The sequence below is a fragment of the Schistocerca piceifrons genome, chromosome 11 (genome assembly GCF_021461385.2).
Source record: "Schistocerca piceifrons isolate TAMUIC-IGC-003096 chromosome 11, iqSchPice1.1, whole genome shotgun sequence".
Taxonomy (NCBI): Eukaryota; Metazoa; Arthropoda; class Insecta; order Orthoptera; family Acrididae; genus Schistocerca; species Schistocerca piceifrons.
In genome coordinates this window covers 143271294-143299170 of record NC_060148.1, presented here as the reverse complement: position 1 = coordinate 143299170, position 27877 = coordinate 143271294, and the positions used below count along the sequence as shown (strand labels likewise).

The 27877-nt window shown below is 42.8% G+C and overlaps 1 protein-coding gene across 2 annotated transcripts in view; it reads right to left on the bottom strand.

Moving 5' to 3' along the window:
* Nucleotides 1–27877, bottom strand: part of LOC124720508 (pneumococcal serine-rich repeat protein) — a 124807-nt gene that overhangs the window by 57562 nt on the left and 39368 nt on the right. For both annotated transcript variants that reach the window (XM_047245866.1, XM_047245867.1), the window contains exons 7-8: nt 18157–18451; nt 423–719 (exon numbers count right to left, since the gene is read on the bottom strand). In XM_047245866.1, coding sequence (XP_047101822.1) covers nt 423–719; nt 18157–18451 — 592 coding nt within the window. The remainder of the gene's footprint in view (nt 1–422; nt 720–18156; nt 18452–27877) is intronic.

Here is a 27877-nt window from a genome sequence, read left to right as displayed (position 1 = left end):
ACAAGAACAGAAGAGAATCGAAGCATTTGAGATGTGGTGCTACAGACGAATGTTAAAAAATTAGGTGGACCGATAAGGTACGGAACGAGGTGGTTCTGCGCAAAATCGGAGAAGAAAGCAATATACGGATACGCTTGACAAGGCAAAGGGACAGGATGATAGGACATCTGTTGAGACACCAGGGAATGATTTCAATGGTGCTAGAGGTAGCTGTAGAGGGCAAAACCTCTGCAGGAAGACAAGAGATTAGAATCCATCCTGCAAATAATTGATGACGTACGTTGCAAGTGGTACTCTGAGACAACTAACTTTATTATCATCTCTAGTCAAGTCTTTCTGAGAAAGAAGGGTACCAGGATTAACCGTAACTGATCAAAAGCAGAATACGGTAGTGGTGACGGCAGAACGTAGCCGTAACCTACCTGTGGGTGACGACTTCAACGTGAAGGCCTGCGCCTTCTGCGTGTTGCGGCTCACGGTGGGCGGTGTGTTGGTCGTGCCCGTCCCCGTCATGCCGCCCTGCCCGGGAGAGTCCGGAGAGGAGGCGGTGGTGGGAGTGCCGATACAAGGTGCCTGTTGCGACTCCGTGACGGGCGCCGTGTCTGCGCGTGCCAGCTCTCCCGGCTTTTGGGTGTCTGCGAAGCTCACGTGTTTCTGTCGCCGGGAAGTTGGTGGGGATGCCGCAGGCTGCAGGCGGTCCCCGTCACGGAACGGCGATTCTGCAAAATGTTCGACTCGTTGTGGACAGGCAGGATACGAGATCTGTCCCACAGGTGACACTACACTTCCTACCGTTACTAATATCTTGAAATGATTTCAAACACAATGAGGAACCTTGAACAGAATGACCTCCTCGATGCCACCCAGCACCGATTCCAAAAACATCGATCACGTGAAATCCAACTCGCACTTTTCTCACGTGACATACCAAAAGCTTTGCATCCGGGCAGTCTGGCAGAGACAGTATTCCTCAATTTCCGAAAAGCACCTGACTCAGTACCACTTCTACGTTTATTCGATCACACGGGATATCGAGTGAAACGTGAGACTGGACCGAGGACTTTTTGACAGTGAGGACACAGCATACCATCTGGGACAGAGGGCTATTGCCAGATGCAGAAGTAACAATGGTTGTACCCCACGGAAGTGTGTTGGGACCCTTTCTCTTCGTGTTGTATGACCTTGCAGACAATATTAATAGTAAAGTAAGGCTTTTTGCAGATGATGCAGTTATCTATAATGAAGTACTGTCTGAAAGAAACTGCATAAACATTCAGTCAGATCTCGATAGGATTTCAGTGCGGAGCAGAGATTGGCAACTTGCTCTAAATGTTCAGAAGTGTAAAATTTTGCACTTAAAAAAACTGGTACCCTATAAGATTAGTGAGTCACTGTTAGAATTGGCCAACTCATACAAATACCTGAGCGTAACACTTTGTAGGGATATGAAATGGAATGATCACATAGGCTCAGTCGTGGATAAAGCACGGGGTCGACTTCGATTTATTTGAAGAATACTGGGGAACTGCAATCAGTCAACAAAGGAGATTGCTTACAAATCACTAGTGCGACCAGTTGCAGAATATTGCTCAAGTATGTGGGGCCCATACCAAATAGGACTAACAGACAATATTGAATGTATACAGAGAAGGGCAGCACGGATAGTCACATATTTGTCTGACCCGTGGGAGTGTCACAGAGATGCTGAAGAAACTCAACTGACGAGCTCTCGAAAACAGACACAAACTGTGCGGCCAAAGTCTACCGACAACGTTTCACGAACCGGCTGTAAATGGTGACACAAGGAATATAATACAACCTCCTAGGTATCGCTCACATAGGGATCGTGAGGACAGGATTACAATAATTACAGCACAAGCAGAGGCATTCAGACAGTCAGTCTTCTTGTGCTTCATATGTGAACAGAACGGGAAGAAACTTTCATAACTGGTACAATGGGGATTGTACCCTCTGCCAGGCACTTCGCAGTGTGTGGATGTAGACGTAGATGTACTGCATGCAACTGTGTGGAGATCTGTTTGCTCCACACAGTTCTCGAGAACGAGTTCCCATCTTCAGTTTTGATGCAACAAAACTACACTAATAATTTCCCCCAACTTAAACATGTCCAAAATCATTTCACTTTCCACAAAACAATAAAGGTTTTCCCGTCTACATTCACATCTACACTCCGCAAGCCACCACACACTGTGTGGTAGAGGTATTGCTATCTGTTCAGCATTTTCTTGTTCCATTCGCAAATAGTGAGTGGAAAGAACAGTTGTCAGTAAACCTCCGCATTTCTCAGATTATTTCGTCATAGTCATTCTGCGAGATGTAGGTGGGGGGATGTAATATGTTGCCGAACTGTTCCCTGAACGTATGTACACTAAATTTCAGCAGTAAAAAAACTTTTCACAATTCACGACAACTCTCTAGCATAGGTGCCACCCCAGTCAGTTCAGCATCTCTGTAAGACTCTCACACTGAATAAATCAGGCTCATCCAAACTGTGCCCTTGAGGTGGTAGCACCAGTGTTCGCCCAAGGCCAGAACCCCGTGAGAATTAGTATGCTGTTGCAGTGGCTGAGCCGTGTCACTTAGCTGACCGTGCAGTCTGCCTGCCACGTCTCGTCGTGCCACTGTACACGAGCTTCGTACAGAAGATAGACCGATGCGCTAGCTGTGGTCAAAAGCACTGGTACGACAGAAAGCCATTAGTCGACAGAAGTAAGGCTACAGTGGATTGTACGGATGGTCAACAACAGCAGACAAAAAACAGCAGCAGTTGCGCGCGTCTGCACTATTGAAACCCAAGTGGGAAATTAATTTCTTTTGTACTGCTGTCGAAAATCATGCCTAATGTTTGGTATGTTATCAGAACCTCATATATATAGAAAAATAGTCGACTGAACAGCATTTTAATACCTAAAAGATCAGTTCAAAAATTTGTCACAAGAGGAACGCCGGCAGAGCTTGAAGAACTGAAAGAAAATTTCAAGCAGCATTACACTGAAGTAAGTGTTTCCTATTGTATGACACTTTATTATTTACAAAGAGATGATAAATAAAACTATATTTTATGATCAATACGTCACTTAGCAATGTGTTAGTTATTGAATATCAGATTGTTAACAACAAGGAACATTTCTTTTCGGTTAATGTTTACGTTTGGCTTGGAATAAATCGTGTCGCACAGACATAAGAAAAAGTTTCAGGTGCGTTATTTTTTGCTCTTTCTGAAAAGTCATCACAAACGCTCTCACGGACAGCAAAGTGTCATTAAGAATCATTCTTTGTTTTTGTGTATTTGTGTTTTTATGGATGGGAAAACATATGTTGTAGTTTGATCTATGTTTTCAATTAATTAAAACACAAACATTCCAGTAGATAAAAATTTATTTGGCGACCACATTTCGCTGTCCTTGCTTGCGTCTGTGACCACTGGAAACTGGACGAAAACGCACCTAAAACCAATCTTTTTTTTGTTAGTTTTTTTTATTTGCATTTCAATAAACGAAACAATTGTTAAAATGATAAAAGTGTTTTAAAAATAGGATAGTACAAAATTAATTAGAAAATGTTCCCTTCCCCGTGGTAGGAGCAGGGAACAGGTAGGCAAAGTCTGCACTCAAGTTACAAATGCTCACCGAGAATTGCAAAAGCAGGCAAATCCTTTGAGGCTGTGAATCTCATCAAGGACTGCCTGGTCGACACGGTGGCTAATTTGTCCAGCAGACCTCATACAAATATTTGGAGGGGGGGAGGGAGGCTCTTTCATCTCAAACTGTTGCTCGCTGAGTCAAACATTTTGTTGTTGTTCTCTTCCTACGTAGATCAACACCTTCAACCCATTACATGCAGTCTCCCATCCTTCATCAAAGACACCAACCATTTTCTCGAACACCTGGGTTCCTTACCCAGTCTGTTACCCCCGGAAACCATCCTTGTAGCCATTGATGCCAATTCCCTATACACAAATATCCTGCACGTCCAGGGCCTCGCTGCAATGGAGCACTTCCTTTCACGCCGATCACCTGCCACCCTACCTAAAACCTCTTTCCTCATTACCATAGCCATCTTCATCCTGACTCACAACTTCTTCACTTTTGAAGGCCAGACATACCAACAATTAAAGGGGACAGCCATGGGTACCAGGATGGCCCCCTCGTACGCCAACCTATTTATGGGTCGCTTAGAGGAAGCCTTCTTGGGCACCCAGGCCTGCCAACCCAAAGTTAGGTACAGATTTATTGATGACATCATCATGATCTGGACTCACAGTGAAGAAGAACAAGAATTTCCTCTCCAGCCTCAACTCCTTTGGTTCCATCAGATTCACCTGGCCTACTCCAAATCCCATGCCACTTTCCTTGAAGTTGACCTCCATCTGTCCAATGGCCAGCTTCACACGTCCGTCCACACCCACCAACAAGCAACAGTACCTCCATTATGACAGCTGCCACCCATTCCACATCAAACGGTCCCTTCCCTACAGCCTAGGTCTTCGTGGCAAACGAATCTGCTCCAGTCCGGAATCCCTGAGCCATTACACCAACAACCTGACAACAGCTTTCGCATCCCGCAAGTACCCTCCCAACCTGGTACAGAAGCAAATAACCAGAGACACTACCTCATCCCCTCAAACCCAGAACCTCTCACAGAAGAACCCCAAAAGTGCCCCACTTGTGACAGGATACTTTCCGGGACTGGATCAGACTCTGAATGTGGCTCTCCAGCAGGGATACGACTTCCTCAAATCTTGCCCCGAAATGAGATCCATCCTTCATGAAATACTCTCCACTCCACCAAGAGTGTCCTTCCGCCGTCCACCTAACCTTCGTAACCTCTCGGTTCATCCCTACGAAATCCCCAAACCACCTTCCCTACCCTCTGGCTCCTATCCTTGTAATTGCCCCCGGTGTAAAACCTGTCCCCTGCACCCTCCCACCACCACCTACTCCAGTCCCATAACCCGGAAAGTGTACACGATCAAAGGCAGAGCCACGTGTGAAAGCACCCACGTGATTTACCAACTGACCTGCCTACACTGTGAAGCGTTCTATGTGGGAGTGACCAGCAACAAACTGTCCATTCGCATGAATTGACACAGGCAGACATTGTTTGTTGGTAATGAGGATCACCCTGTGGCTAAACATGCCTTGGTGCACGGCCAGTACATCTTGGCACAGTGTTACACCGTCCGAGTTATCTGGATACTTCCCACTGACACCAACCTATCAGAACTCCGGAGATGGGAATTTGCCCTCCAATATATCCTCTCTTCCTGTTACTTACCAGGCCTCAACCTCCGCTAATTTCAAGTTGCCGCCGCTCGTACCTCACCTGTCATTCAACATCTTTGCCTCTGCCCTTCCGCCTCGACTGACATCTCTGCCCAAACTCTTTGCCTTCACACATGTCTGCTTGTGTGTATATGTGTGGATGGGTGTGTGTGTGTGTGTGTGTGTGTGTGTGTGTGTGCGCGCGAGCGTACACCTGTCCTTTTTTCCCCCTAAGGTAAGTCTTTCCGCTCCCAGGATTGGAATGACTCCTTACCCTCTCCCTTAAAACTCACATCCTTTCGTCTTTCCCTCTCCTTCCCTCTTTCCTGATGAAGCAACCGTGGGTTGCGAAAGCTTGAAATCTTGTGTGTGTGTGTTTGTGTATTTTTTTTATTGTGTCTATCTACCAGCGCTTTCCCGTTTGGTAAGTCACAGAGTCTTTGTTTTTTAATAAATTTTTCCCATATGGAATGTTTCTTTCTATTTTATTCATATATATATAACAATTTTGCAAGGAGAACTGTCGACACTTCCTTGCATTAGACAGCATTGAAGGAGATGTGAATTTTTCAGATTATGTTCAAATCATTTGCAAATTACAAGAAGAGTTCGAAAACAGATTTTTGGATATAAGTGAGCTTCAACCGGCCTTAGATTTATTTGTTCGCCTGTTTTCCCTTCGGGCAGAGGATATCTCACAAGTGTTTTAACTCGAGCTGATTGACCTGCAGTGTGATATTCACCTGAAGGACCGCTTTCTTATGTGTAAAACTTTGAATGACTTTTACAGTTGTGTTTTGCACGAGACAAGTATCCTCTTTTGCACAAGGACGTGGCCAAAGTTCTCTAAGTGTTTGGTTCCACGTGTATTTGTGATCACTTTTTCTCCCTTTTAAAGCTTGTTAAAACTAAGAACCATTCACTCCTTAGTGATAAAAATTTTATTAATTCTTTTAGGTTAGCAGGATCTTGGAATATTGTACCAAACCTAGACAAAATCATTGCCTCAAAAAAGAAAAATACGTAAAATGTTAATTGCCTTCTGAAATAAGTTTTAAAACTTGGTCAACTAAAGTTATTGTGTACAAAACAGCAAACTAATGATCTGATGACTAAATTCTGAAAAGGGATACAAAAAGTTATAGCATGAAGTACAACAAAACATATTTACTTGTAACTACTAACAGTAAGAATGGGACTCTGTATCCCTTATGTAAAATTACTTCTGAGATAGAATGTTTATGACACTAGCTCATTTAAGAAATCGATATAACTTTCAGAAGATGCCTACTGTACATATGACGAGTGTGCATGTGCAATGCTAATAGAATCGATCTGTGTGTCAGAAAACTACTAAGTTGTTCTTCGATTCTTGTTTTGGGTATTGTTTTCTAAAGCTTTGTGAAGTAATCCTGCCACACGAACACTAACTGTTACCTAAACAGTACACAGTTTGCTCGTTTTACCAGTCATCGACCACTTTTAGAGAGATGCGCTCTCTCTGTTATTGTGTTTACGTCGGATCTGGCTGCAGGACCGTCCAGTGCAGAGCAGTGCTGTGTGTCTCACTCACTCTGCGGCTATCTCTCTCGCTCCTATGCAAACACCTGTGACAAACGGTCGCGTACAGAGCACAGCCATGCCTGCCAGGCACAATTCTCAGAGAAAATGAACCGCTCTCTTCGGGATCTCGTGTATCTTTTCTGTTAATCCAACGTGTCGAGAGTCCCAGACCGGTGAGTAACACTTGAGAATCAGTCACACAAGTGTTTTATAAGCCCCCTTTTACATGGATGAATTAAATTTCCTTATGATTCTCCCAATAAAATTATCTGGCATCTGCTTGCTCGACTATTTATTGTGTGTGTATATCCCAGTTCTGGTCACTCTGGATGTTTTATTTCTAGGTGTTTAAAGTTGTTACTGTTTGCAGTGTTTTTTTTTTCTTTTTTTTCTTGAAATAGTGTCATTACACATTAGTGGATGTTTCCATCTACGTATGGGCAATACAGTATACTTGTTTACGTAGCGGATCAACTGCCAGCCCTTCACAATCAGCCAGTCCTCCCACATACCACCACTGGTGTCTTGTGGTGCTGCTACCTTTTCACAGACAACTGCATCATCTGCAAACAGCCCCACAGAGCTTCCAACACTACTACATCAGTTATGTACAGGGTGTACCCAAAAGAAACCAAACTTATTTTTATAAATTTCCTTATTCACATTTTAAGCACAAACTTTCAATGCCCTTCAAAGTACTCTCCACATGCACTAATACACTTGTATAACTTTTTATTCAATTTTTCAAATCACTGTTTAACTTCACGTTTTGTGATGCTCGACAGCAGCCCCCATCGTTTTTCTTCTTCACCTCAGCAACATCAGCCAAATACTATCCTTTTATGTCTTTTTTCATTCTAGCAAAGAAAAAGGTCACATTACGGGGCGAGGGGTGAAGCACAGGGTCACACCATTTTCCACATCTACATCTATACTCTGCAAACCATCGTGAGGTATATGGCAGACAGTATGTCACATTGCACCAGTTAATTGGGTTTCTTTCTGTTCTGTTTGCATACAGAGCATAGGAAGAATGATTCTTTGAATGCCTGTGTGTTTGCTGTAATTCCTCTAATCTTGTTCTCGAGATGCTGTTGTCAGCAATATGTAGGACATTGTAGCACATTTCTAGAATTATCATTTAAAGCTGGTTCTTGAAATTTTGTTAATAGACTTTCTTGGGGTAGTTTATGTCAATCTTCAAGAGTCTGCCAGTTCAGTTTCTTCAGCAGCTCTCTAACACTCTCCCATACTCTCAAACAAAACAGTGGCCACTAGTGCTGCCCTTCTTCGTATACGTTTTATATGCCCTGTTGGTCCTAACTCGTACTGGGCCCACACACTCGAGCAACGTTCTAGAATGGGTCCCACAAGTAATTTGTAAGCTAACTCCTTTGTAGACTGATTGCACTTCCACAGTATTCTACGAACAACAGCCTTGTACCACCGGTTTTAACCACAACTGAACCTATGTGATCATTCCATTTCACATCCCTACAAGATGTAACACCTAGGTATTTGTACGAGTTGGCCTTTTCCGACAATGATTCACTAATATTGCAGTCATGGGATACCACTTTTTTTGTTTGACGAAGTGCAATATTTTACATTTCTGATTTTTAAAGCAAGCTGACAATTTCTGCAACACTTTGCAATGTTATCAAGGTCTGACTAAATACTTATGCAGCTTCTTTCAGATATTTCATTACAGATAATTGCATCATCTTAAAAAGTCTGAGGTTACTATTAATTTTGTCTGCAAGGTCATTAATATAGAACATGAACAGCAAGGGTCTCAACAGACTTCCCTGAGGGTACACCAAAGTTACTTGTACATCTGACAAATGATCTCCAGCGAAGATAACATGCTGCGTCCCCCTGCCGTAAAGTCCCCAATCCGTCCACAAATCTCAAATGGTACCCCATACGATCGTACTTTCGACCTTAAGTGTAGCTGTGGTACCGAGTCAAATGCTTTTTGAAAATTGAGAAATACAGTGTCCATCCGATTCCCTCGATCCAAAGCTCCCAGTACATCATATGAGAAAATGCGAGTTGGGTTTCACACGATCTATTTTTGGTCTAGAATTGTCGTACAGACAGTGCTGTGTAAGCATGGGCACTGTCACGACGGAAAAACCACCCGATAGCCACAAATCGGGCCACTTCCGCCACACACAATTGCGCAATCTTTTCAAAACTCTCAATTAGAAGGCCTGGTTAACTGTCAGACCCTGCAGAAAAAAACTCTCAAGTGGACGACTTCTCTCACATTGAAATAACAAGTTGGCACTGACTCAATGTTTGATTTCCCCTAAAGAGCTTTCTTAGAACAATGTGATCTTTAAATCTTCTACTGGCTCCATTGTTGCTTTGATTTCACTATTTTTGAAACATTAAAACAACTCAAACACTTAGGTTTTTCCTTGTACGCAGTTTTAACATTTCAAGAGTTTCTGTTCTATTTTGCTGAACAAAAAGCAATTTTCACTGCCACACACTGTTTTAGAAAACCAGCCATTGCAAAAATGACAATCGCACAAAACAGGTGCCACTATACTCTGTTGAAACTAGTCCTCACCTCCTTCAGCAACAGCACTCTGCTTACGCACTCTGGAATTTTCACTCTATGTGCTCCTAGTGGAAAAACACATTACTACAAAAGCTCCCCCGAACAAGTAATCAATTGGTTCTTGTGGGTACCCCCTTGTATAGTCAAAAGAGTCAACGCATTGAAGTATAGCACAGTGCAATGAGTGGACAGTACAACTACGTATTTTGTGGACAGTTGAGAAAGACATTATGATGAATAAATTTTGGGGTGGGGGAAGAGTTATGTAGTTTGTTCGACTGAACCTGAAGATAGGAGCTTGTTCTCTTGAAGTGTGTTGAGCAACAAGAATGATAACATTGCACGATTGAATGCATAAGTCAAGATTTAGTCATGTCTAATAACCATTACTTAACACCTGTGAAAATAGACAATATTAAGGCTCCAGAATGAGATTTTCACTCTTCAGCGGAGTGTGCGCTAATATGAAACTTCCTGCCAGATTAAAACCATGTGCCGGACCGAGACTCGAACTCGGGACAAACAACTGAACGGATGACGATGCGATTTAATATTTGTCATTCTGTCGTCATAGCACAAAGAAGATTTCAGCAAGGTGGAGCACACACACATTGGACTGTGGTGTTTCTACATGTTTAACTCAACATCTTCCAAACAGATGGATCAGTTGTTCTGGAGATGACGACACTGTGTTTTGCTCTCTGTCACCTAGGTTCTGGACCTGTCACAAATGACTTGCATTTTGTGCTGTTATGGTAAACACCCTGTCTATGTGATTCCACTGGCAAAAACAATTCCAGAACTCAAAAGGTGCTAATCTCTGTGACTCCACGTGTGTTTTACAATGTACGTTTCGAAATGGATTGTCAATTCGTTGTTCTCTGTGTGACAAAGGGAAGTCACATACGACACCTACAAATACATGCGCTTCGATAGCCGGTGTAAATCTCAGTAAAATCCTTCTGACTGTACTGCTGCACCATCTTACAAATATTAAAATAAACCAACATTTCTGCATTTTATTGGCTCTGCAATAATACCGGTATATGATAGGAGCACGGACGGGATAGGTGGCGGACTATCTGTAGTTCGCACAGTTTGCCGGCAACCGGTAGCCCTGTAAGAATCGAAGATGAGATTCTGCTGACTGTGTTTTCCTGCCATTAATGGTGGAGAAATGACACGAGTTCTACATACGCCATTCGTTTAGGCGGTCGTTGCAACGTCCGATCGGTCGCTACCGTGCGACTGCAGGGGTCTGTCGTACGCAACCTGACACGGCGTCACGACACCGACAGAGGGAACACTGCTACACGATCCTGGCAGGCGGCAATCCTCAGAACGACAGGCGACGCGTGATTGTAGGGCAACAGCCACACTGGACACTCGCCCAAAACAACTGGTATAGTTTCTCTGCTACTGATAGCAGGAAAATACAGGCCCCAGACGCTTGCCACTGATTTGTCAGGAAGTCCTTCAACTGGCAAATAGCCTGTCACGCATCCCTCTCATCTCTCGTAACACCTACCAGCATTATAAGACATAATACATGTAGCGCCGGTGGTCTAGTGACATTGCTATAGAAGCAGCAACTCCCAGCTACTTAGTTTTTGCCCTGAAGAAAGTCTTTACATCATCAGGTTATGTTAGTAATTTACCATTTTACAAAATGACAAAGCAGTACATCCAGAGGGATGATAAAAGTAACAACTACAAGGATGTGAAATTTTTTTTGAACTCTCTTTCGTGTATTGTCACTTAGAATGATCACTAACCTATTTAAAGTATTGTTATTATTATTTCTTTCCTTTCTCAGACGTTATGTCTGGTTAAAAATGAAAAGTGATGCGGACCTTGATCAAGCGTGACTTCCCTTTAACTGTACGGTATATGTTACATTGCATTTAGGAACTTTCGGGTAACTGAACATGTATCAATAATTACAGATTTCTGTAGTTGTATATACAGGGTGTTACAAAAAGGTACGGCCAAACTTTCAGGAAACATTCCTCACACACAAAGAAAGAAAATATGTTATGTGGACATGTGTGCGGAAACGCTTACTTTCCATGTTAGAGCTCATTTTATTACTTCTCTTCAAATCACATTAATCGTGGAATGGAAACACACAGCAACAGAAAATACCAGCGTGACTTCAAACACTTTGTTACAGGAAATGTTCAAAATGTCCTCCGTTAGCGAGGATACATGCATCCACCCTCCATCGCACGGAATCCCTGATTCGCTGATGCAGCCCTGGAGAATGGCGTATTGTATCACAGCCGTCCACAATACGAGCACGAAGAGTCTCTACATTTGGTACCGGGGTTGTGTAGACAAGAGCTTTCAAATGCCCCCATAAATGAAAGTCAAGAGGGTTGAGGTCAGGAGAGCGTGGAGGCCACGGAATTGGTCCGCCTCTAGCAATCCGTCGGTCACCGAATCTGTTGTTGAGAAGCGTACGAACACTTCGACTGAAATGTGCAGGAGCTCCATCGTGCATGAATCACATGTGTCGTACTTGTAAAGGCACATGTTCTAGCAGCACAGGTAGAGTATCCCGTATGAAATCGTGATAACGTGCTCCATTGAGCGAAGGTGGAAGAACATGGAGCCCAATCAAGACATCACCAAAAATGCCTGCCCAAACGTTCACAGAAAATCTGTGTTGATGACATGACTGAACAATTGCGTGCGGATTCTCGTCAGCCCACACATGTTGATTGTGAAAATTTACAATTTGATCACGTTGGAATGAAGCCTCATCCATAAAGAGAACATTTGCACTGAAATGAGGATTGACACATTGTCAGAGGAACCATTTGCAGAAGTGTACCAGTGGAGGCCAATCAGCTGCTGAAAGTGCCTGCACACACTGTACACAGTACGTAAACAACTGGTTCTCCCGTAGCACTCTCCATACAGTGACGTGGTCAACGTTACCTTCTCTGACGCTGACATTAGGGTTATCGTCAACTGCACGAAGAATTGCCTCGTCCATTGCAGGTGTCCTCGTCGTTCTAGGTCTTCCCCAGTTGCGAGTCATAGGCTGGAATGTTGCGTGCTCCCTAAGACGCCGATCAATTGCTTCGAATGTCTTACTGTCGGGACACCTTTGTTCTGGAAATCTGTCTCGATACAGACGTACCGCGCCACGGCTATTGCCCCGTGCTAATCCGTACATCAAATGGGCATCTGCCAACTCCGCATTTGTAAACATTGCACTGACTGCAAAACCACGTTCGTGATGAACACTAACCTGTCGATGCTACGTACTGATGTACTAGATGCTAGTACTGTAGAGCAATGAGTCTCATGTCAACACAAGCACCGAAGGCAACAGTACCTTCCTTCAATTGGGCCAACTGGTGGTGAATCGAGGAAGTACAGTACATACTGACGAAACTAAAATGAGCTCTAACATGGAAATTAAGCGTTTCCGGACACATGTCCACATAACATCTTTTCTTTATTTGTGTGTGAGGAATGTTTCCTGAAAGTTTGGCCGTACCTTTTTGTAACACCCTGTATACGTTTGGATGTAGCTGTATTGCATTTATGTACTGGTGGATATTATGTGGTATGACTCCTGTAGTTGATAGTATAATTGGCATAATGTCAACCTTATCCTGATGCCACATGTCATCGACTTCCTCAGCCAGTTGGATGTATTTTTCAATTTTTCCTCCTGTTTTCTTCTGTATATTTGTTGTATTGGGTATGGCTATTTCGATTAGTTGTGTTAATTTCTTCTTTTTATTGGTGAGTATGATGTCAGGTTTGTTATGTGGTGGTGTTTTATCTGTTATAATGGTTCTGTTCCAGTATAATTTGTATTCATCATTCTCCAGTACATTTTGTGGTGCATACTTGTATGTGGGAACATATTGTTTTATTAGTTTATGTTGTATGGCAAGTTGTTGATTTATAATTTTTGCTATATTGTCATGTCTTCTGGTGTATTCTGTATTTGCTAGTATTGTACATCCGCTTGTGATGTTATCTACTGTTTCTATTTGTTGTTTGCAAAGTCTGCATTTATCTGTTGTGGTATTGGGATCTTTAATAATATGCTTGCTGCAATATCTGGTGTTTATTGTTTGATCCTGTATTGGAATCATGAATCCTTCCATCTAACTGTATATATTGCTTTTTCTTAGCCATGTGTTGGATGCATCTTGATCGGTGTGTGGCTGTGTTAGACAATACGGGTGCTTGCCGTGTAATATTTTCTTTTTCCAATTTACTTTCTTTGTATCTTTTGATGTTATGTGATGTAAAGGGTTGTAGAAGTGATTATGAAATTGCAATGGTGTAGCCGATGTATTTATACGAGTGATTGCTTTGTGTATTTTGCTAGTTTCTGCTCGTTCTATAAAGAATTTTCTTAAATTGTCTACCTGTCCATAATGTAGGTTTTTTATGTCGATAAATCCCCTTCCTCCTTCCTTTCTGCTTAATGTGAATCTTTCTGTTGCTGAATGTATGTGATGTATTCTATACTTGTGGCATTGTGATCGTGTAAGTGTATTGAGTGCTTCTAGGTCTGTGTTACTCCATTTCACTACTCCACATGAGTAGGTCAATATTAGTATAGCACAAGTATTTATAGCTTTTGTCTTGTTTCTTGCTGTCAATTCTGTTTTCAGTATTTTTGTTGGTCTTTGTCTATATTTTTCTTTTAGTTCTTCTTTAATATTTGTATAATCTATTCCTATTTTTGGATGTACCCTAGATACACTCCTGGAAATGGAAAAAAGAACACATTGACACCGGTGTGTCAGATCCACCATACTTGCTCCGGACACTGCGAGAGGGCTGTACAAGCAATGATCACACGCACGGCACAGCGGACACACCAGGAACTGCGGTGTTGGCCTTCGAATGGCGCTAGCTGCGCAGCATTTGTGCACCGCCGCCGTCAGTGTCAGCCAGTTTGCCGTGGCATACGGAGCTCCATCGCAGTCTTTAACACTGGTAGCATGCCGCGACAGCGTGGACGTGAACCGTATGTGCAGTTGACGGACTTTGAGCGAGGGCGTATAGTGGGCATGCGGGAGGCCGGGTGGACGTACCGCTGAATTGCTCAACACGTGGGGCGTGAGGTCTCCACAGTACATCGATGTTGTCACCAGTGGTCGGCGGAAGGTGCACGTGCCCGTCGACCTGGGACCAGACCGCAGCGACGCACGGATGCACGCCAAGACCGTAGGATCCTACGCAGTGCCGTAGGGGACCGCACCGCCACTTCCCAGCAAATTAGGGACACTGTTGCTCTGGGGTATCGGCGAGGACCATTCGCAACCGTCTCCATGAAGCTGGGCTACGGTCCCGCACACCGTTAGCCGTCTTCCGCTCACGCCCCAACATCGTGCAGCCCGCCTCCAGTGGTGTCGCGACAGGCGTGAATGGAGGGACGAATGGAGACGTGTCGTCTTCAGCGATGAGAGTCGCTTCTGCCTTGGTGCCAATGATGGTCGTATGCGTGTTTGGCGCCGTGCACGTGAGCGCCACAATCAGGACTGCATATGACCGAGGCACACAGGGCCAACACCCGGCATCACAGTGTGGGGAGCGATCTCCTACACTGGCCATACACCACTGGTGATCGTCGAGGGGACACTGAATAGTGCACGGTACATCCAACCGTCATCGAACCCATCGTTCTACCATTCCTAGACCGGCAAGGGAACTTGCTGTTCCAACAGGACAATGCACGTCCGCATGTATCCCATGCCACCCAACGTGCTCTAGAAGGTGTAAGTCAACTACCCTGGCCAGCAAGATCTCCGGATCTGTCCCCCATTGAGCATGTTTGGGACTGGATGAAGCGTCGTCGCACGCGGTCTGCACGTCCAGCACGAACACTGGTCCAACTGAGGCGCCAGGTGGAAATGGCATGGCAAGCCGTTCCACAGGACTACATCCAGCATCTCTACGATCGTCTCCATGGGAGAACAGCAGCCTGCATTGCTGCAAAAGGTGGATATACACTGTACTAGTGCCGACATTGTGCATGCTCTGTTGCCTGTGTCTATGTGCCTGTGGTTCTGTCAGTGTGATCATGTGATGTATCTGACCCCCTTCCTGGGACAATGAATTCACGGTGTTCTTATTTCAATTTCCAGGAGTGTATTTATAGGCATCTGTTTTTTCCATCGCTTCTATGCAGTTGCTGTGGTTATCCAATACGTAATCTTCTTGTTTAGTGTGTTTTCCCTGACTATGGTATTTTTCTTACATTTGTCTGTTCCAAAAGCCATATTTATATCATTGCTGAATACTTCTATTCTCTTTTTAATTGGCTGAGTTGTTGATTTGTTGCTGCCAGTAGTTTTAGATCATCCATGAATAGCAAATGTGTGATTTTGTGTTGGTGTCTTCCAGTAATATTATATCCATAATTTGTATTATTTAGCATGTTGGATAGTGGGTTCATTGCAAGGCAGGACCAGAAAGGACTTAATGAGTCTCCTTGGTATATTCCACACTTAATCTGTATTGGCTGTGATGTAATATTATTCGAATTTGTTTGGATATTAAGTGTGGTTTTCCAATTTTTCATTACTATGTTTAGGAACTGCATCAATTTAGGATCTACTTTGTATATTTCCAATATTTGTAGTAACCATGAGTGGGATACGCTATAAAAAGCTGTTTGATAATCAATGTGTGCGTAGTGTAGCGACCTTTGTTTAGTTTTAGCTTGATATGTCACCTCTGCATCTATTATCAGTTGCTCTTTACATCCTCGTGCTCCTTTGCAGCAGCCTTTTTGTTCTTCATTTATAATTCTGTTCTGTGTTGTATGTCATTAATTTCTGTGTAATGACTGAAGTTAATATTTTGTACATTGTTGGTAGGCATGTTATGGGGCGATATTTAGCTGGGTTTGCTGTGTCTGCTTGATCTTTAGGTTTCAGGTAAGTTATTCCATGTGTAAGTGTATCAGGGAATGTGTATGGGTCTGCAATGTAACTGTTAAATAATTTAGTTAGATGTGAATGTGTTGAGGTGAACTTCTTTAGCCAGAAATTTGCTATTTTATCATTTCCAGGGGCTTTCCAACAGTGCATAGAATTAATTGCTCGGGTGACTTCATGTTGCAAAATTATCACTTCAGACATTTGAGGTATCATCTTGTATGTGTCTGTTTCTGCTTGTATCCACTGTGCATGCCTGTTATGTTGTACCGGGTTTGACCATATGTTGCTCCAGAAGTGTTCCATATCTGGTATGTTTGGTGGATCGTCTACTTTGATGTGTGTGTTATCGATTATCTGGCAAAATTTCTTTTGGTTTGTGTTGAATGTTTGGTTTTGTTTCCTTCTATTTTCACTTTTTTTGTATCTGCAAAGTTGTTTGGCCAATGCTTGTAATTTCTGCTTCTTTTCATCTAATTGCTCTATCGCTTCTTGTTGTGAGATTTTACTAACCTTTTTTGTTTTTTGTCTGTTATTTCATTTCTTATAAATTGTGTTAGCTGTCCGATGTCTTTTCTCAGTTTTTCTATTCTGATCTGTAGCCTGTGTTGCCATGTTGGTTTTGTGGGTTTCTTCTGTGTATTGGTTGGTTCTGATCTCTGCCTAGTGTGTATATTTAGTGTAGTGAGTGCTCCTATATAAACCAGTAGTTGTAACCCTTCCATAGTTGTGTTTTCATTTATTTTGTTGTGTATGATTGTGTTGATAGTTTTTATTGTTGTTTCGACTTGTGGGTTATTTGGTGGTCTATGCAAGAATGGTCTAATGTCTGTATTTGTGTCTTTGTATTCTATATATGTCAGCTGAAATTTCTCTTCTATATCTAACATGTGCGTCTCTTCGTGTTCTATTTTTGCTTGTTCTGGTGGCTGTCTTAAGATTTCGTTTTCCTCTGATTGTTTAATTGATGCGTGTTGTTCTTTGTTTGTTTGCTCTGGGATGTTTGAGTCCATTACTGTTTCTTCTTCTTCTTCTTCTTCTTCTGATTGCACATTATTTTGTTCCAGTATTTGTTGTACTTGTTGTTTGATGTTTTCTAATTCTGACTGGGGTATCATGTTATTTTTGATTATTACACGGATCTGATCAGCTAGTCGTCGTTCTGTTAAAAATTTTAATTCTGGGTATCTGGTAATAAATGTTGTGCATACTTTTGATCCGTATCCGGTTGTGTTGGTTCCTAGGTTTGTTGCTTGGTAATAACAGAACATGAGGTGTCGGTTAACTTCATCTGACCATCTCATCCTCTGTCTTTGTTTTCCTTCTAGAGTGGTTGCAGGAAGCATATCCTGCAAAACACCTCTACTTGGATTTAAATCATTTTCCGTATGGCTAGCAGTGTCGTTACCATTGTGGACAGGCATAGGGTTCAAGCGTCATCCCCGACCACGACAGCGCTTGTCCGAGGCTACATTAGTTCTGTCCTGAACCAACTAACCATACTAAAAGGGGGGTTAGCCCTATTGGTGGTTTGTTCTTTTCGTCGCCTTTTACGACTAGCAGAACATACATTATTATTATTATTATTATTATTATTACTACTACTATTATTATCTTTTGAGCAACCACACTGTCAGGAAGTTTATATTTTATTTGTTACACTTTACACCCTTTTACCTACAACAGAAACACAGGGCGTGTTCAACATTATTGAGATCCATAATACTGGAAGTCATTTAATCACAACACCGATCAGCAACAGGTGCAAACACAGTGGGCCCGACAAAGTCAATGGAGTAGACAGCCGACTCACCTCCCTTGCCGATGACAGTGAGTAGTCCCACGAGGGCCGACCTGTCGGCACGCCGCTGCTCCGCGAGGTCGCGCGTGCCTACCAGCTTGCGCGCAGGGTGAGGTGTCGCCCGGTGGGGGACGGCGGCGTCCCGGTCCGCGTCCTTAGGCCTCTTCCAGTGCTCCGGCGTCACGTCCTCGCCGTCGGCAGCGGAGACCCCCGTGTCCCGCGCGGGTGTAGGAGCGCGGGCGGGTGGCGGACTCGCGGGGGCATCCTCTACTGCAGTCTCGGCCGATCTCCTCCGAACTGGCGTTTCCTGAGTAAATAGAGTACATTACCGTTTAACACCACCGAACAGGTGTACGGGGTAGGCTAGCTGCCGGGCAGCCTCTCTGTACTGCATTTGCAACTCGTTCCGTCACGTGCAAACGGCCTCTCCAAATACGATGAGATGTTAAAAGAAACTTAAATATAGCACTCGGAGGGAAGGCTCTACTGAGTAACGAGTACACTGAGGTAACTGGTTGTGTGATCGCGATACACACGTACAAAGATGGCAGTAATATCGTGTACACAAGGTATAAAAAGGCAGTGCATTGGCAGAGTTGTCATTTATATGCAGGGGATTCTCGTGAAAGGGTTTCCATGTGATTACAACTGCACGGAATCGACAGACAATGAATGTGGAACGGTAGTCGGAGCTAGGTGCGTGGGACATTCCATTTCAGAAATCCTTAGGGAAATCAATATTCTGAGATCCACAGTGTTAATACCAAATGTCAGGTATTACCACTCACCACGGACAACTCAGTGGCTGACGGCCTTCACTTAACGAATGGGTGCAGCAGTGTTTGTGAGGATTTGTCAGTGCTAAATAACAAACTGGGTGAAAAAATTGCAGAAATCGACGTGCGACGTATAACGAACTTATCCACCCGGGCAGTGCGGCAAAATTCGACATTAGTGAACTGTGGCTGGAGACGACCGACAAGTGTCTACGGTGACCGTATCGGTCGGACACTGTACAACTGGAAAACTGTAGCCCGGTCACACGAGTCCCAATTTCAGTCGGTAGGGTTCGAGTGTGGCGCAGACTCCACAAAGCTGTGGACCCGAGTGGTCAACGAGGCACTACGCGAGCTGGCGGTGGCTCCACGGTGGCGTGGGCTGTGTCTGTGTGAAGTGAACTGGGTCTGCCGGTCCGACCGAACCAATTAGTGACTGGAAACTGTTACGATCGGCTACTCTGAGACCGTCTGCAACCATTCACGGACTTCACGTTCCCGAGCACCGATACGTCTGAAGAACAATCCGGTTAATTCGAGCCGACGAGTCGGTCACCCAGATTGCCCAATGTGATCTCGCCGAACATTTACAGAACGCGAAACTTCGTGGCGGATTAAAAAACTCGGGAGTTCGAGTCTCAGTCTGGCACACAGTTTTAATCTTAAAGGAAGTTTCGTATCGGTGCACAATCCACTGCAGAGTGAAAATTTCAGTCCGGAAACGTCCCCCAGGCTGTGGCTAAGACGTGTCTCCGCAATATCCTCGTTTCCGGGAGCACTAGTTCTGCAAGTTTCGCAGCAGACCTTCTGTGAAGATTGGAAGGTAGTAGGCAAGGTACTGGCGGAAGTAAAGCTGTGAGGACGGGGCACGAGTTGTGCTCGGATAGCTCAGACAATAGAGCACACGCCCGCAAAAGGCAAAGGTCCCGAGTTCGAGTCTCGGTCCGGCACACTGTTTTAATCTGGCACGAAGTTTTATATCGGCACACACTCCACTGCGGAGTGAAAATTTCACTTACAGAACATAATCGAGACGTCGTTCGAGCACAAGGTCCTGCAAAGGTCGCACTTGTGCAATTACAGATGGCTATAGAGGCAACAAGGCTCAGTATTTCAGCACAAAACATCCGACAACTTGTCGCGTCCGTGCCACACCAAGTTGCTGCACTGTGCTAGGCACTAAGAAGGTCGACACAATGTTAGGAGATATCCCACGGGTTTTGTCACTTCAGTGTATGATAAAATGAATGCATCTGTGCGTAAAATGAGTGAAACGTAACATTGGAGAAAAGGCCCCACTCGATATAATGTATGACCTATGATAAACACCATTTTTTCATTCACTGTCCTCTGTTCCATATGTAATACAGGAACCACTGGATCACAGGTGTCCAGACACTTATTAGTGGACATTAATATGACGCGTGCCCACCTTTATGGCGGCTCGAACTTCACTGGAGGCACTTTCGGAAATGTCCGAATGCCTGTAGAGGAATGCCAACCCATTCTTAATCGAGATGTGAAACCGGAGAATTTACTGGCCTCTAACACTGGGGTTCGGATCGGGACTCTGTGTAGGCCGATCCCTTTCGGGAATGTTACAATCCGTAAACCACTGAATCACTGGCGTTCCATTACAGCGAGGTGCATTCCCGTACTGATTATTATCTATATTATCTATAAACTTTCTCTACTGTACATAGTAAACAAAGCAGTAAAATGAATGCTTTCATATTCTTCTGCATTCACCATTTTTTTTAGCGCAATAATGGGACCGTCCTCTACCCGTGAAAAACACCCCAATACCTCTCCACACTTCACTGTTTGCACTAAACATTATGGTAGGTAATGTCCTCCACATATGCAACAAACTAAAACCTTCCATTGTATTGCCACACTGTGTACCGTGATTTGTCACTTGAAATCATTCATTTGCAATCATTCACTGTGCGGCAGTGTCGTTCTTTACACCGCCTCCAGCTAACACTGAATACTGAAAGCTGTGCAACCACTGAACCTTATTCTTTCTAGCTCCATACGCAGTCACTGCCAACGGCCTCGCCGCAGTGGTAACATTGGTTCCCATAAGATCACTGATTTTTCTATTGTCAAAAACTACTTACTTTTACTACAGTAACATGTTAATGGAATGTTTCAAATAGAAAATTTAACTTTGCAGAAAATTCTCTGTGGGTAGTCTAGGGTACTCAGTTACTCAGTTACATTCGTACCGTACATCTCAAATATGCCTTCATTGTGCACAGATATTATGTTAATTTGGGCCGAACTGTCACTGAGGTGTGATTAAACATTCACGTAAATTTCAAGTGAACAACTACAGAGTATGACCATATATTATTGTCACTTGTTTGTATTACTTAGGTTCCTAAAAACTCCGTGTGGTTCACTGATCAGTTGCATTACAAACGTGGGCTTTACTATATAAAAAGAACAGTGGAAATAAATATGCATCTAATTCAATGGTTTGGTGTAAAACTATTCAAAGTAATGTTGCTACAGGCTTTCCTCGACAACGATACAAATTGTTCTTGGGTGAGATGATGAAGTTGTGAAATCCCCAGAACATTTCATTAAAGCAACTGCGATGAACACACTTCTGAGCTATTGCTGAAGACCCCTACTTGTATCAGTCTAGTGAGGGTCACCTCTGACCTAGAATGCTCGAAACTGCACAGAACCGTGCTTACAAGGGAACCTCCCCATCGCACCCCCCTCAGAATTAGTTATAAGTTGGTACAGTGGATAGGCCTTGAAAAACTGAACACAGATCAATCGAGAAAACAGGAAGTTGTGTGGAACTATGAAAAAATAAGCAAAATATACAAACTGAGTAGTCCATGTGTGAGATAAGCAACATCCAGGTGGGTGTAAACCCATGAGCGCCGAGGTCCTGTGGTTAGCGTGTGCAGCTGCGGAACGATAGGTCCTTGGTTCAAGTCTTCCCTCGGGAGAAAATTTTTATTTTTTATTTTCAGACAATTATCGAAGTTCAGGCACTCACACATAATCAACTTCGCTCTCCACAATTCCAGGACATGTTCAGATTTGCTTGGACATATGCAGGATTTGACGGTCTACACACGGAAAAATTTGAAAACGTTAAAAACATATGTTTTGACAGAGCACAGACAAAATTGTGTGACTGTGAAACTGTTGCATTCATTTGTTGCAGTTTATGTGACAAACACTTATGTTTTCACACTTTTTTGGGAGTGATTATCACATCCACAAGAAAACCTAAATTGGGCAAGGTAGAAGAATCTTTTTACCCATTCACCAAGTGTACAAGTTAGGTGGGTCGACAACATATTCCTGTCATGTGACGCACATGCCGTCACCCGTGTCGTATAGAATATATCAGACGTGTTTTCCTGTGGAGGAATCGGTTGACCTATGACCTTGCAATCAAATGTTTTCGGTTTCCATTGGACAGGCACGTCCTTTCAGCTACTAATCACACGGTTTTGCGGTGCAGTAGCAAAACACAGACACTAAACTTATTATACTGAACAGAGACGTCAATGAACAAACGGACAGATCATAACTTTGCAAAAATAAAGAAAGCAAACTTTTCACTCTAGGGAAGATTTGAACCAAGAACCTCTAGTTCCACAGTTGCTCACGCTAACCACGGGACCACGGCGCTTCTGAACTTATACTCTCCTTGATGTTGCCTATGTTGCACATGGACTACTCAGTTTGTATATTTTGCTTATTTTTTCATAGTTCCACACAACTTCTTCCTGTTTTCTCGATTGATCTGTGTTCAGTTTTTCAAGGCCTATCCACTGTGCCAACTTATAACTAAATCTGAGGGGGGTGCGATGGGGAGGTTCCCTTGTTAGAATAATACTGTAGATAAACAAACAACACTGGTCTGTGTCAACTGCATGCAAAACATTGCATTATATCACAAGTGACATTTTAAAACAGAGAAACAAAGTGACACAATATCAGTACCTTAGGACAGAAATCGTGCATAATTTAATGACATCAGTGTATCACTACATTTTCAATCAAGTGACAAAAAGCCTCAAAAACCTTCTGATTAAAGTAATTATAATCGTGTAAAACACACATATCCTACACATCTGATAGTACTTATATTGGTCTTCAAAGTAGATGTGGGATTTTGATGAAGAGGTTAAAACAAAGTGGAAGAGAACAAGTTGCACAGCTCACTAAAGCCATATTTTTACACTCAAAATCACTTTTGCGCATTCAAGCAGTCCAATATCAAAAGTAACACTAATTACATTTTTAAATGGTTATACGGGTATGTCAATAATCACAAGAAATAAACATCAAGGGGTTGACAATACTTCACTGTTTTCGGTGACAATGTCTTCAGCATAACATCTTGTTCGGAAAATGTGCATCTATAAGGGTACAATCTGTATGGCCTGACCAGGAATCACACAACACTAGGCTCTTTTCACTTGTTACATGTTCATCAAGGACTGAAGTTAGAAAACGTTTGTGTGTTCTTTAGTCATTTTTTCACTTTGGAATGTTTCATGGGCAGGGTATTTCAAGTTTCTTTGAAATATCTGGGCTCAAACTGCCTTGGGCCTCTTGATAACAGATGTACAGTTTGTTTTCTGTTTTTCTTTCTGTCTGTCATTGATAAAGCCACATCAATTGCGCAGCTGTGGGTAGAGCTGTGAACAGATTGCATTGCAGTAGCTGCAGTTTCCTCTCCCCTGTGAAAAGGTGTTGACAAAGACATTTCATACTGGAATTAACTCTGGTCACTTTTCCAAATGTTTCCTTTCTCAAAACCCTTCTCTGTCATAAACATGTTCACTTTCTCCACAAATTATTGTGCCCTCTTATCTACTATTGTCTTATACGTCCTTATGTGTGACAAATGTAGCAATATGCCTGGATGAAATGCCATATTCAGAGTTAAGATCATCGACAAAAGAAATTGAAATTCTGAAAGTGTCCAAGCCAATCATTTTAGATGCATCTGGTGCCCACATTTGCAAATGCCAACAGCGAACTGTAGACCCGAATGACTTTGCTCTACCAAACTGTGATATTAAATGATCTTTTATAGTTTGTTATTGTGACAGTCTGTTTTCTGTTTGAATACTCATGTTCGCATTCAGAATCTTACTGCCCTTCAAAATCAGTAATCTATCTAGCGTGTCATCCCCACTATCCCCAACCCCTATTTCAGTTCCATATTCAGCAAGTCACAATTTTGTTCCTAATACGTCGACAGGATTGATAGGATAAAAATTCTCTTCACGATGTCACTGTACACACTCATATGCAAACACTCCAAAACATACATTCACACAACTCGAGCACTTTTTCATGCAGCTACAATATGCCACCGTCTCATGGCACTAGCTAGCAGCCAAATGCACAGTTTTGCATGGAAATGACACAGGCTGCTGTTGTTTTTATGATTTAGTGTTTGTCTAAACACAGTTTTATGCAGTTCCAAGTGTTCGGGGTCAAAGGTGTCCCTTGTAAGTACGAAATGTGCAAGCACGAAGATGACAGATTTGGTGACCAATATCGAAGGTTTCTGAATGGGTAGCAGGAAGGTCAGCTGTGCAACCTGTCAGACCATAAAACGAGGACTTCAGTGTATGCGCAAAGGCTGTTGTTCCTACTGTGCGTTGCCATGCGACCATCCTCGCTGTTGTCGCTGTAATATTTAAGCTGTCACTAAAATGTCATCCGTCGTACAACCGACAGTTTCCCTTAGCCATCACTGCCACTTTAATACTGACAGCACTAGATCCCGTTGTGCGCAAAGCTGGAACACACGGTCTCCGTTCAAAATATTTGTCGAGATGTGAATTTCCACTGCTTCTTTATTACACTGTCCCAATGCGAAGATGTCAACAAGAGCATTTCGATAATTTTGCAGGCCATATTACACCAGATACTGAGCCAATGCTCGGCTACTACAGATTTCTCCAGCCAGTCAAAATGTGCGTGTCATCAATGTTCGACATATCCATCTTCCACAGTGCAAGTCTGTCCAATGTACAACTTCCCACAGCTACAAGGAATCTTATAAATGACAGGCATTCTCCAACCGAGACCGCCTTCACTGAGCCTAGAAGAAATCCGAGTTTCTTGGCACGCGGAAGGTGCAGCGTGACAAATCTTGTGAACAGAGGTACTGGATTCTAAATTGGCAGAATGTGGAATCTGCCGCTGGCAATATTAAAGTGACAGTGACCATACAGAGAAACTACTGGTCATACAAAGGATGACTGTTTGGTGGAGACATAAATATTTTGACAATGGCGAGGGCGTCACTCGGCAGCACGGACTTGTATTTCAGGATGCTACTTCCGACAGAACTTGCTGCGGCCAAAGGCAGTGCACATTAAGAACGATAGATATCGGGCCACCAAATCTGGCAGCTTCACGCCTTCGTGTTTCCTACTTAGAGCGGAACAAATAGGAAGCTTCAATCACAGCTCAGAAGTATGTCTGTCAAATTGAAGATGTCAGTCAGTTGTGCCAAAGAAATATGGGGATTTCACGATGACATCCGACATCTCGCACAATAACAAGAACAACTGCTACTCGAAGCACCAAACAATCAGTAACTGACACTGAACAAGGATGAAACCACAAGGACTATTTTAACATGTCAGTAAATTTACTCGTACATGAACACAGTACTTTACTTCTTTCGAAAGTCACCTATCGCCACAATTACATCAGAACAAGATTCACGGTTTATCAAAAAAAAAAAAAAAAAAAAAAAAAAAAAAAAAAAAAAAAAAAAAAAAAAAAAAAAAAAAAAAAAAAAAAAAAAAAAAAAACGCACAGCTTCGTCACAGTTTCTGTGGAACACAGAAGATGAATTGAAATTATTTAGCATGCTATTTTCAGTAGCACCAGACACTGTAAGAAATGCAACCAGAAATGAGCAATTTATGAAAGAGTACTCCATTCGAGTACAGATATTACAACAGCACAAATTTGTTACGACAGCTCAGCGACAAACCCCCGAAGCTATACAGAAATGTAGTTCACATCAAGTCTACTGATCAACATTTTGTTGTAATTTTTTTCTGTCACGGGGGGAAAAAAGTTGAAGAAAGGTCCCAGATTCATGATCTGACATGAGCATTCTGCACACAATGAACCATACGGCACAAAATATTTCGCCAATTGTAAATAAAATGCCATAAAAGTTAACATTTTTTTATTTAGTTTAAAGTTTTCACTGAAATACACTCGCCACAAAAATATCTGGCAAGTTGTGCTCAACTCTCTTCGCTAGTACAGGGCCAGAGGCAGTAGTGTAAAAAGTGTCGCCATCCTGCACCCGACCAGCTTCCCACATGTGCGTGTGGAGTGTGTAAAATTTTGGTTGTAGCATCGTGCACAACAATTAACTGGTATCAAGGGAGATAGAGCTAGCTTCCCGTATTTCTCCAGTCTAGTAATTCCTGTCTATCGCAGGGGTGGGATCCTACACTTCAAAAAGCCAGAATGATAGAACGGCCAAGTTCAGACGGGGACCCTGTCTCGTGACGTATAGCTCAGAACCTGTGCCCAGAGTCACCAGTGCAGACCTTAACGGCAGAAGTAGATTTCAGTACAGTAAATCTGGCAGATGAAATGACTCTTCTCTCTGGGAGACCACTGTCCTGTGACAGAGTGTGAACTCCAAAGGCTAGAGCGAGCTAGCAACTGAACAAACGAAACTGCTTTCAAAACCAAATGAGGCCTTGTATGGAAATGTATTTTTCAGAAAAATGATTCATGCTCTACCTCTGGCAAAGACATTGACAGTGCAAAACCCGATGCCACGCCACAATCGAAGTGGAACACACACAAAACTCGATATGCAACTCTAATCAGAATTGCCACAGTTAATATTTTCACCTCAACTGGCTAAACAGATGAATGTGTAGACTTGATGAAAATGAAGAAAATCGACACACTCGGTCTTGTTGAAACGACATGGAAGGGATAGTATCTATGCTCATCTGGAATACCCCAAGCAAAAATGGAGTCAGTTCTGTTATGGATCACTGAATGAAAGATCATGTGGCGTTTCTGACTGTATTCATCACATCAGGCGAAAATTAAATTCTTCCCAAAATATAAACATCATTCATTGCTAGTCACCACAGGTTGATTGTGAAGGAGGAGAAGGAGAAAAAGAAGAAGAAGAAGAAGAAGAAGAAAATTTGAAGATGACCTCGAGGAAAGAGTACGGGAGGTAGTAACAATTATCGCAGGTGATACGAATGCCGAAGTGAAGACTGCAAGAGATACATACGGGAGTATTCTAGGTTCTTATGGGTGGGATGCATAAAACCCAAAAGTTAATAGGCTCTTCTTGACTTCTGTATGAGGAACAACCTTGTAATAGGGAACTCCTGGTATTAGAAGCCATAAGATCACAAGGTATGGATGGGGTGGAAGATGGTACTCTCTTATAGACTATTCTGATTGAGAATCAAGTTCAAAATAGAATGCTAGATGTTAAAGTGGTACTAAGCCCTTCCTTGGAAAGTGACCAATAGTCTCCTCACTGGCTGCTTCAGGTTCAATAAGCTAAACATTTGAGGCATACAAGGAGAAACTCAGAATGTGGAAACTGAAGGACAGTGATAAAGTCGTACAGTTCGAAGACGAAAAGACCGTACTTCCAAGAACAAGCATAAAAACAGTTGAGGTACTCAGCAATCCATCACGACTTCAGTGTTAAGGCCGACTACAATACCCTCATGTATATTTGTAATACAAGCTGCACAAAGCAGCTGACAATTGTGTAACTGTGTTCAAATGTACATTATTTTTTGTTTAACTGGAAAAACTCTATAGTTCTTTCTGGATACATTATAATTGGCAAGAACGACATATTCTAGAACAACCGAATAAATTTTCACTACTCCTAATGATTCAAAGTATTGAGAGAACAATTTGTTTATGCAGCT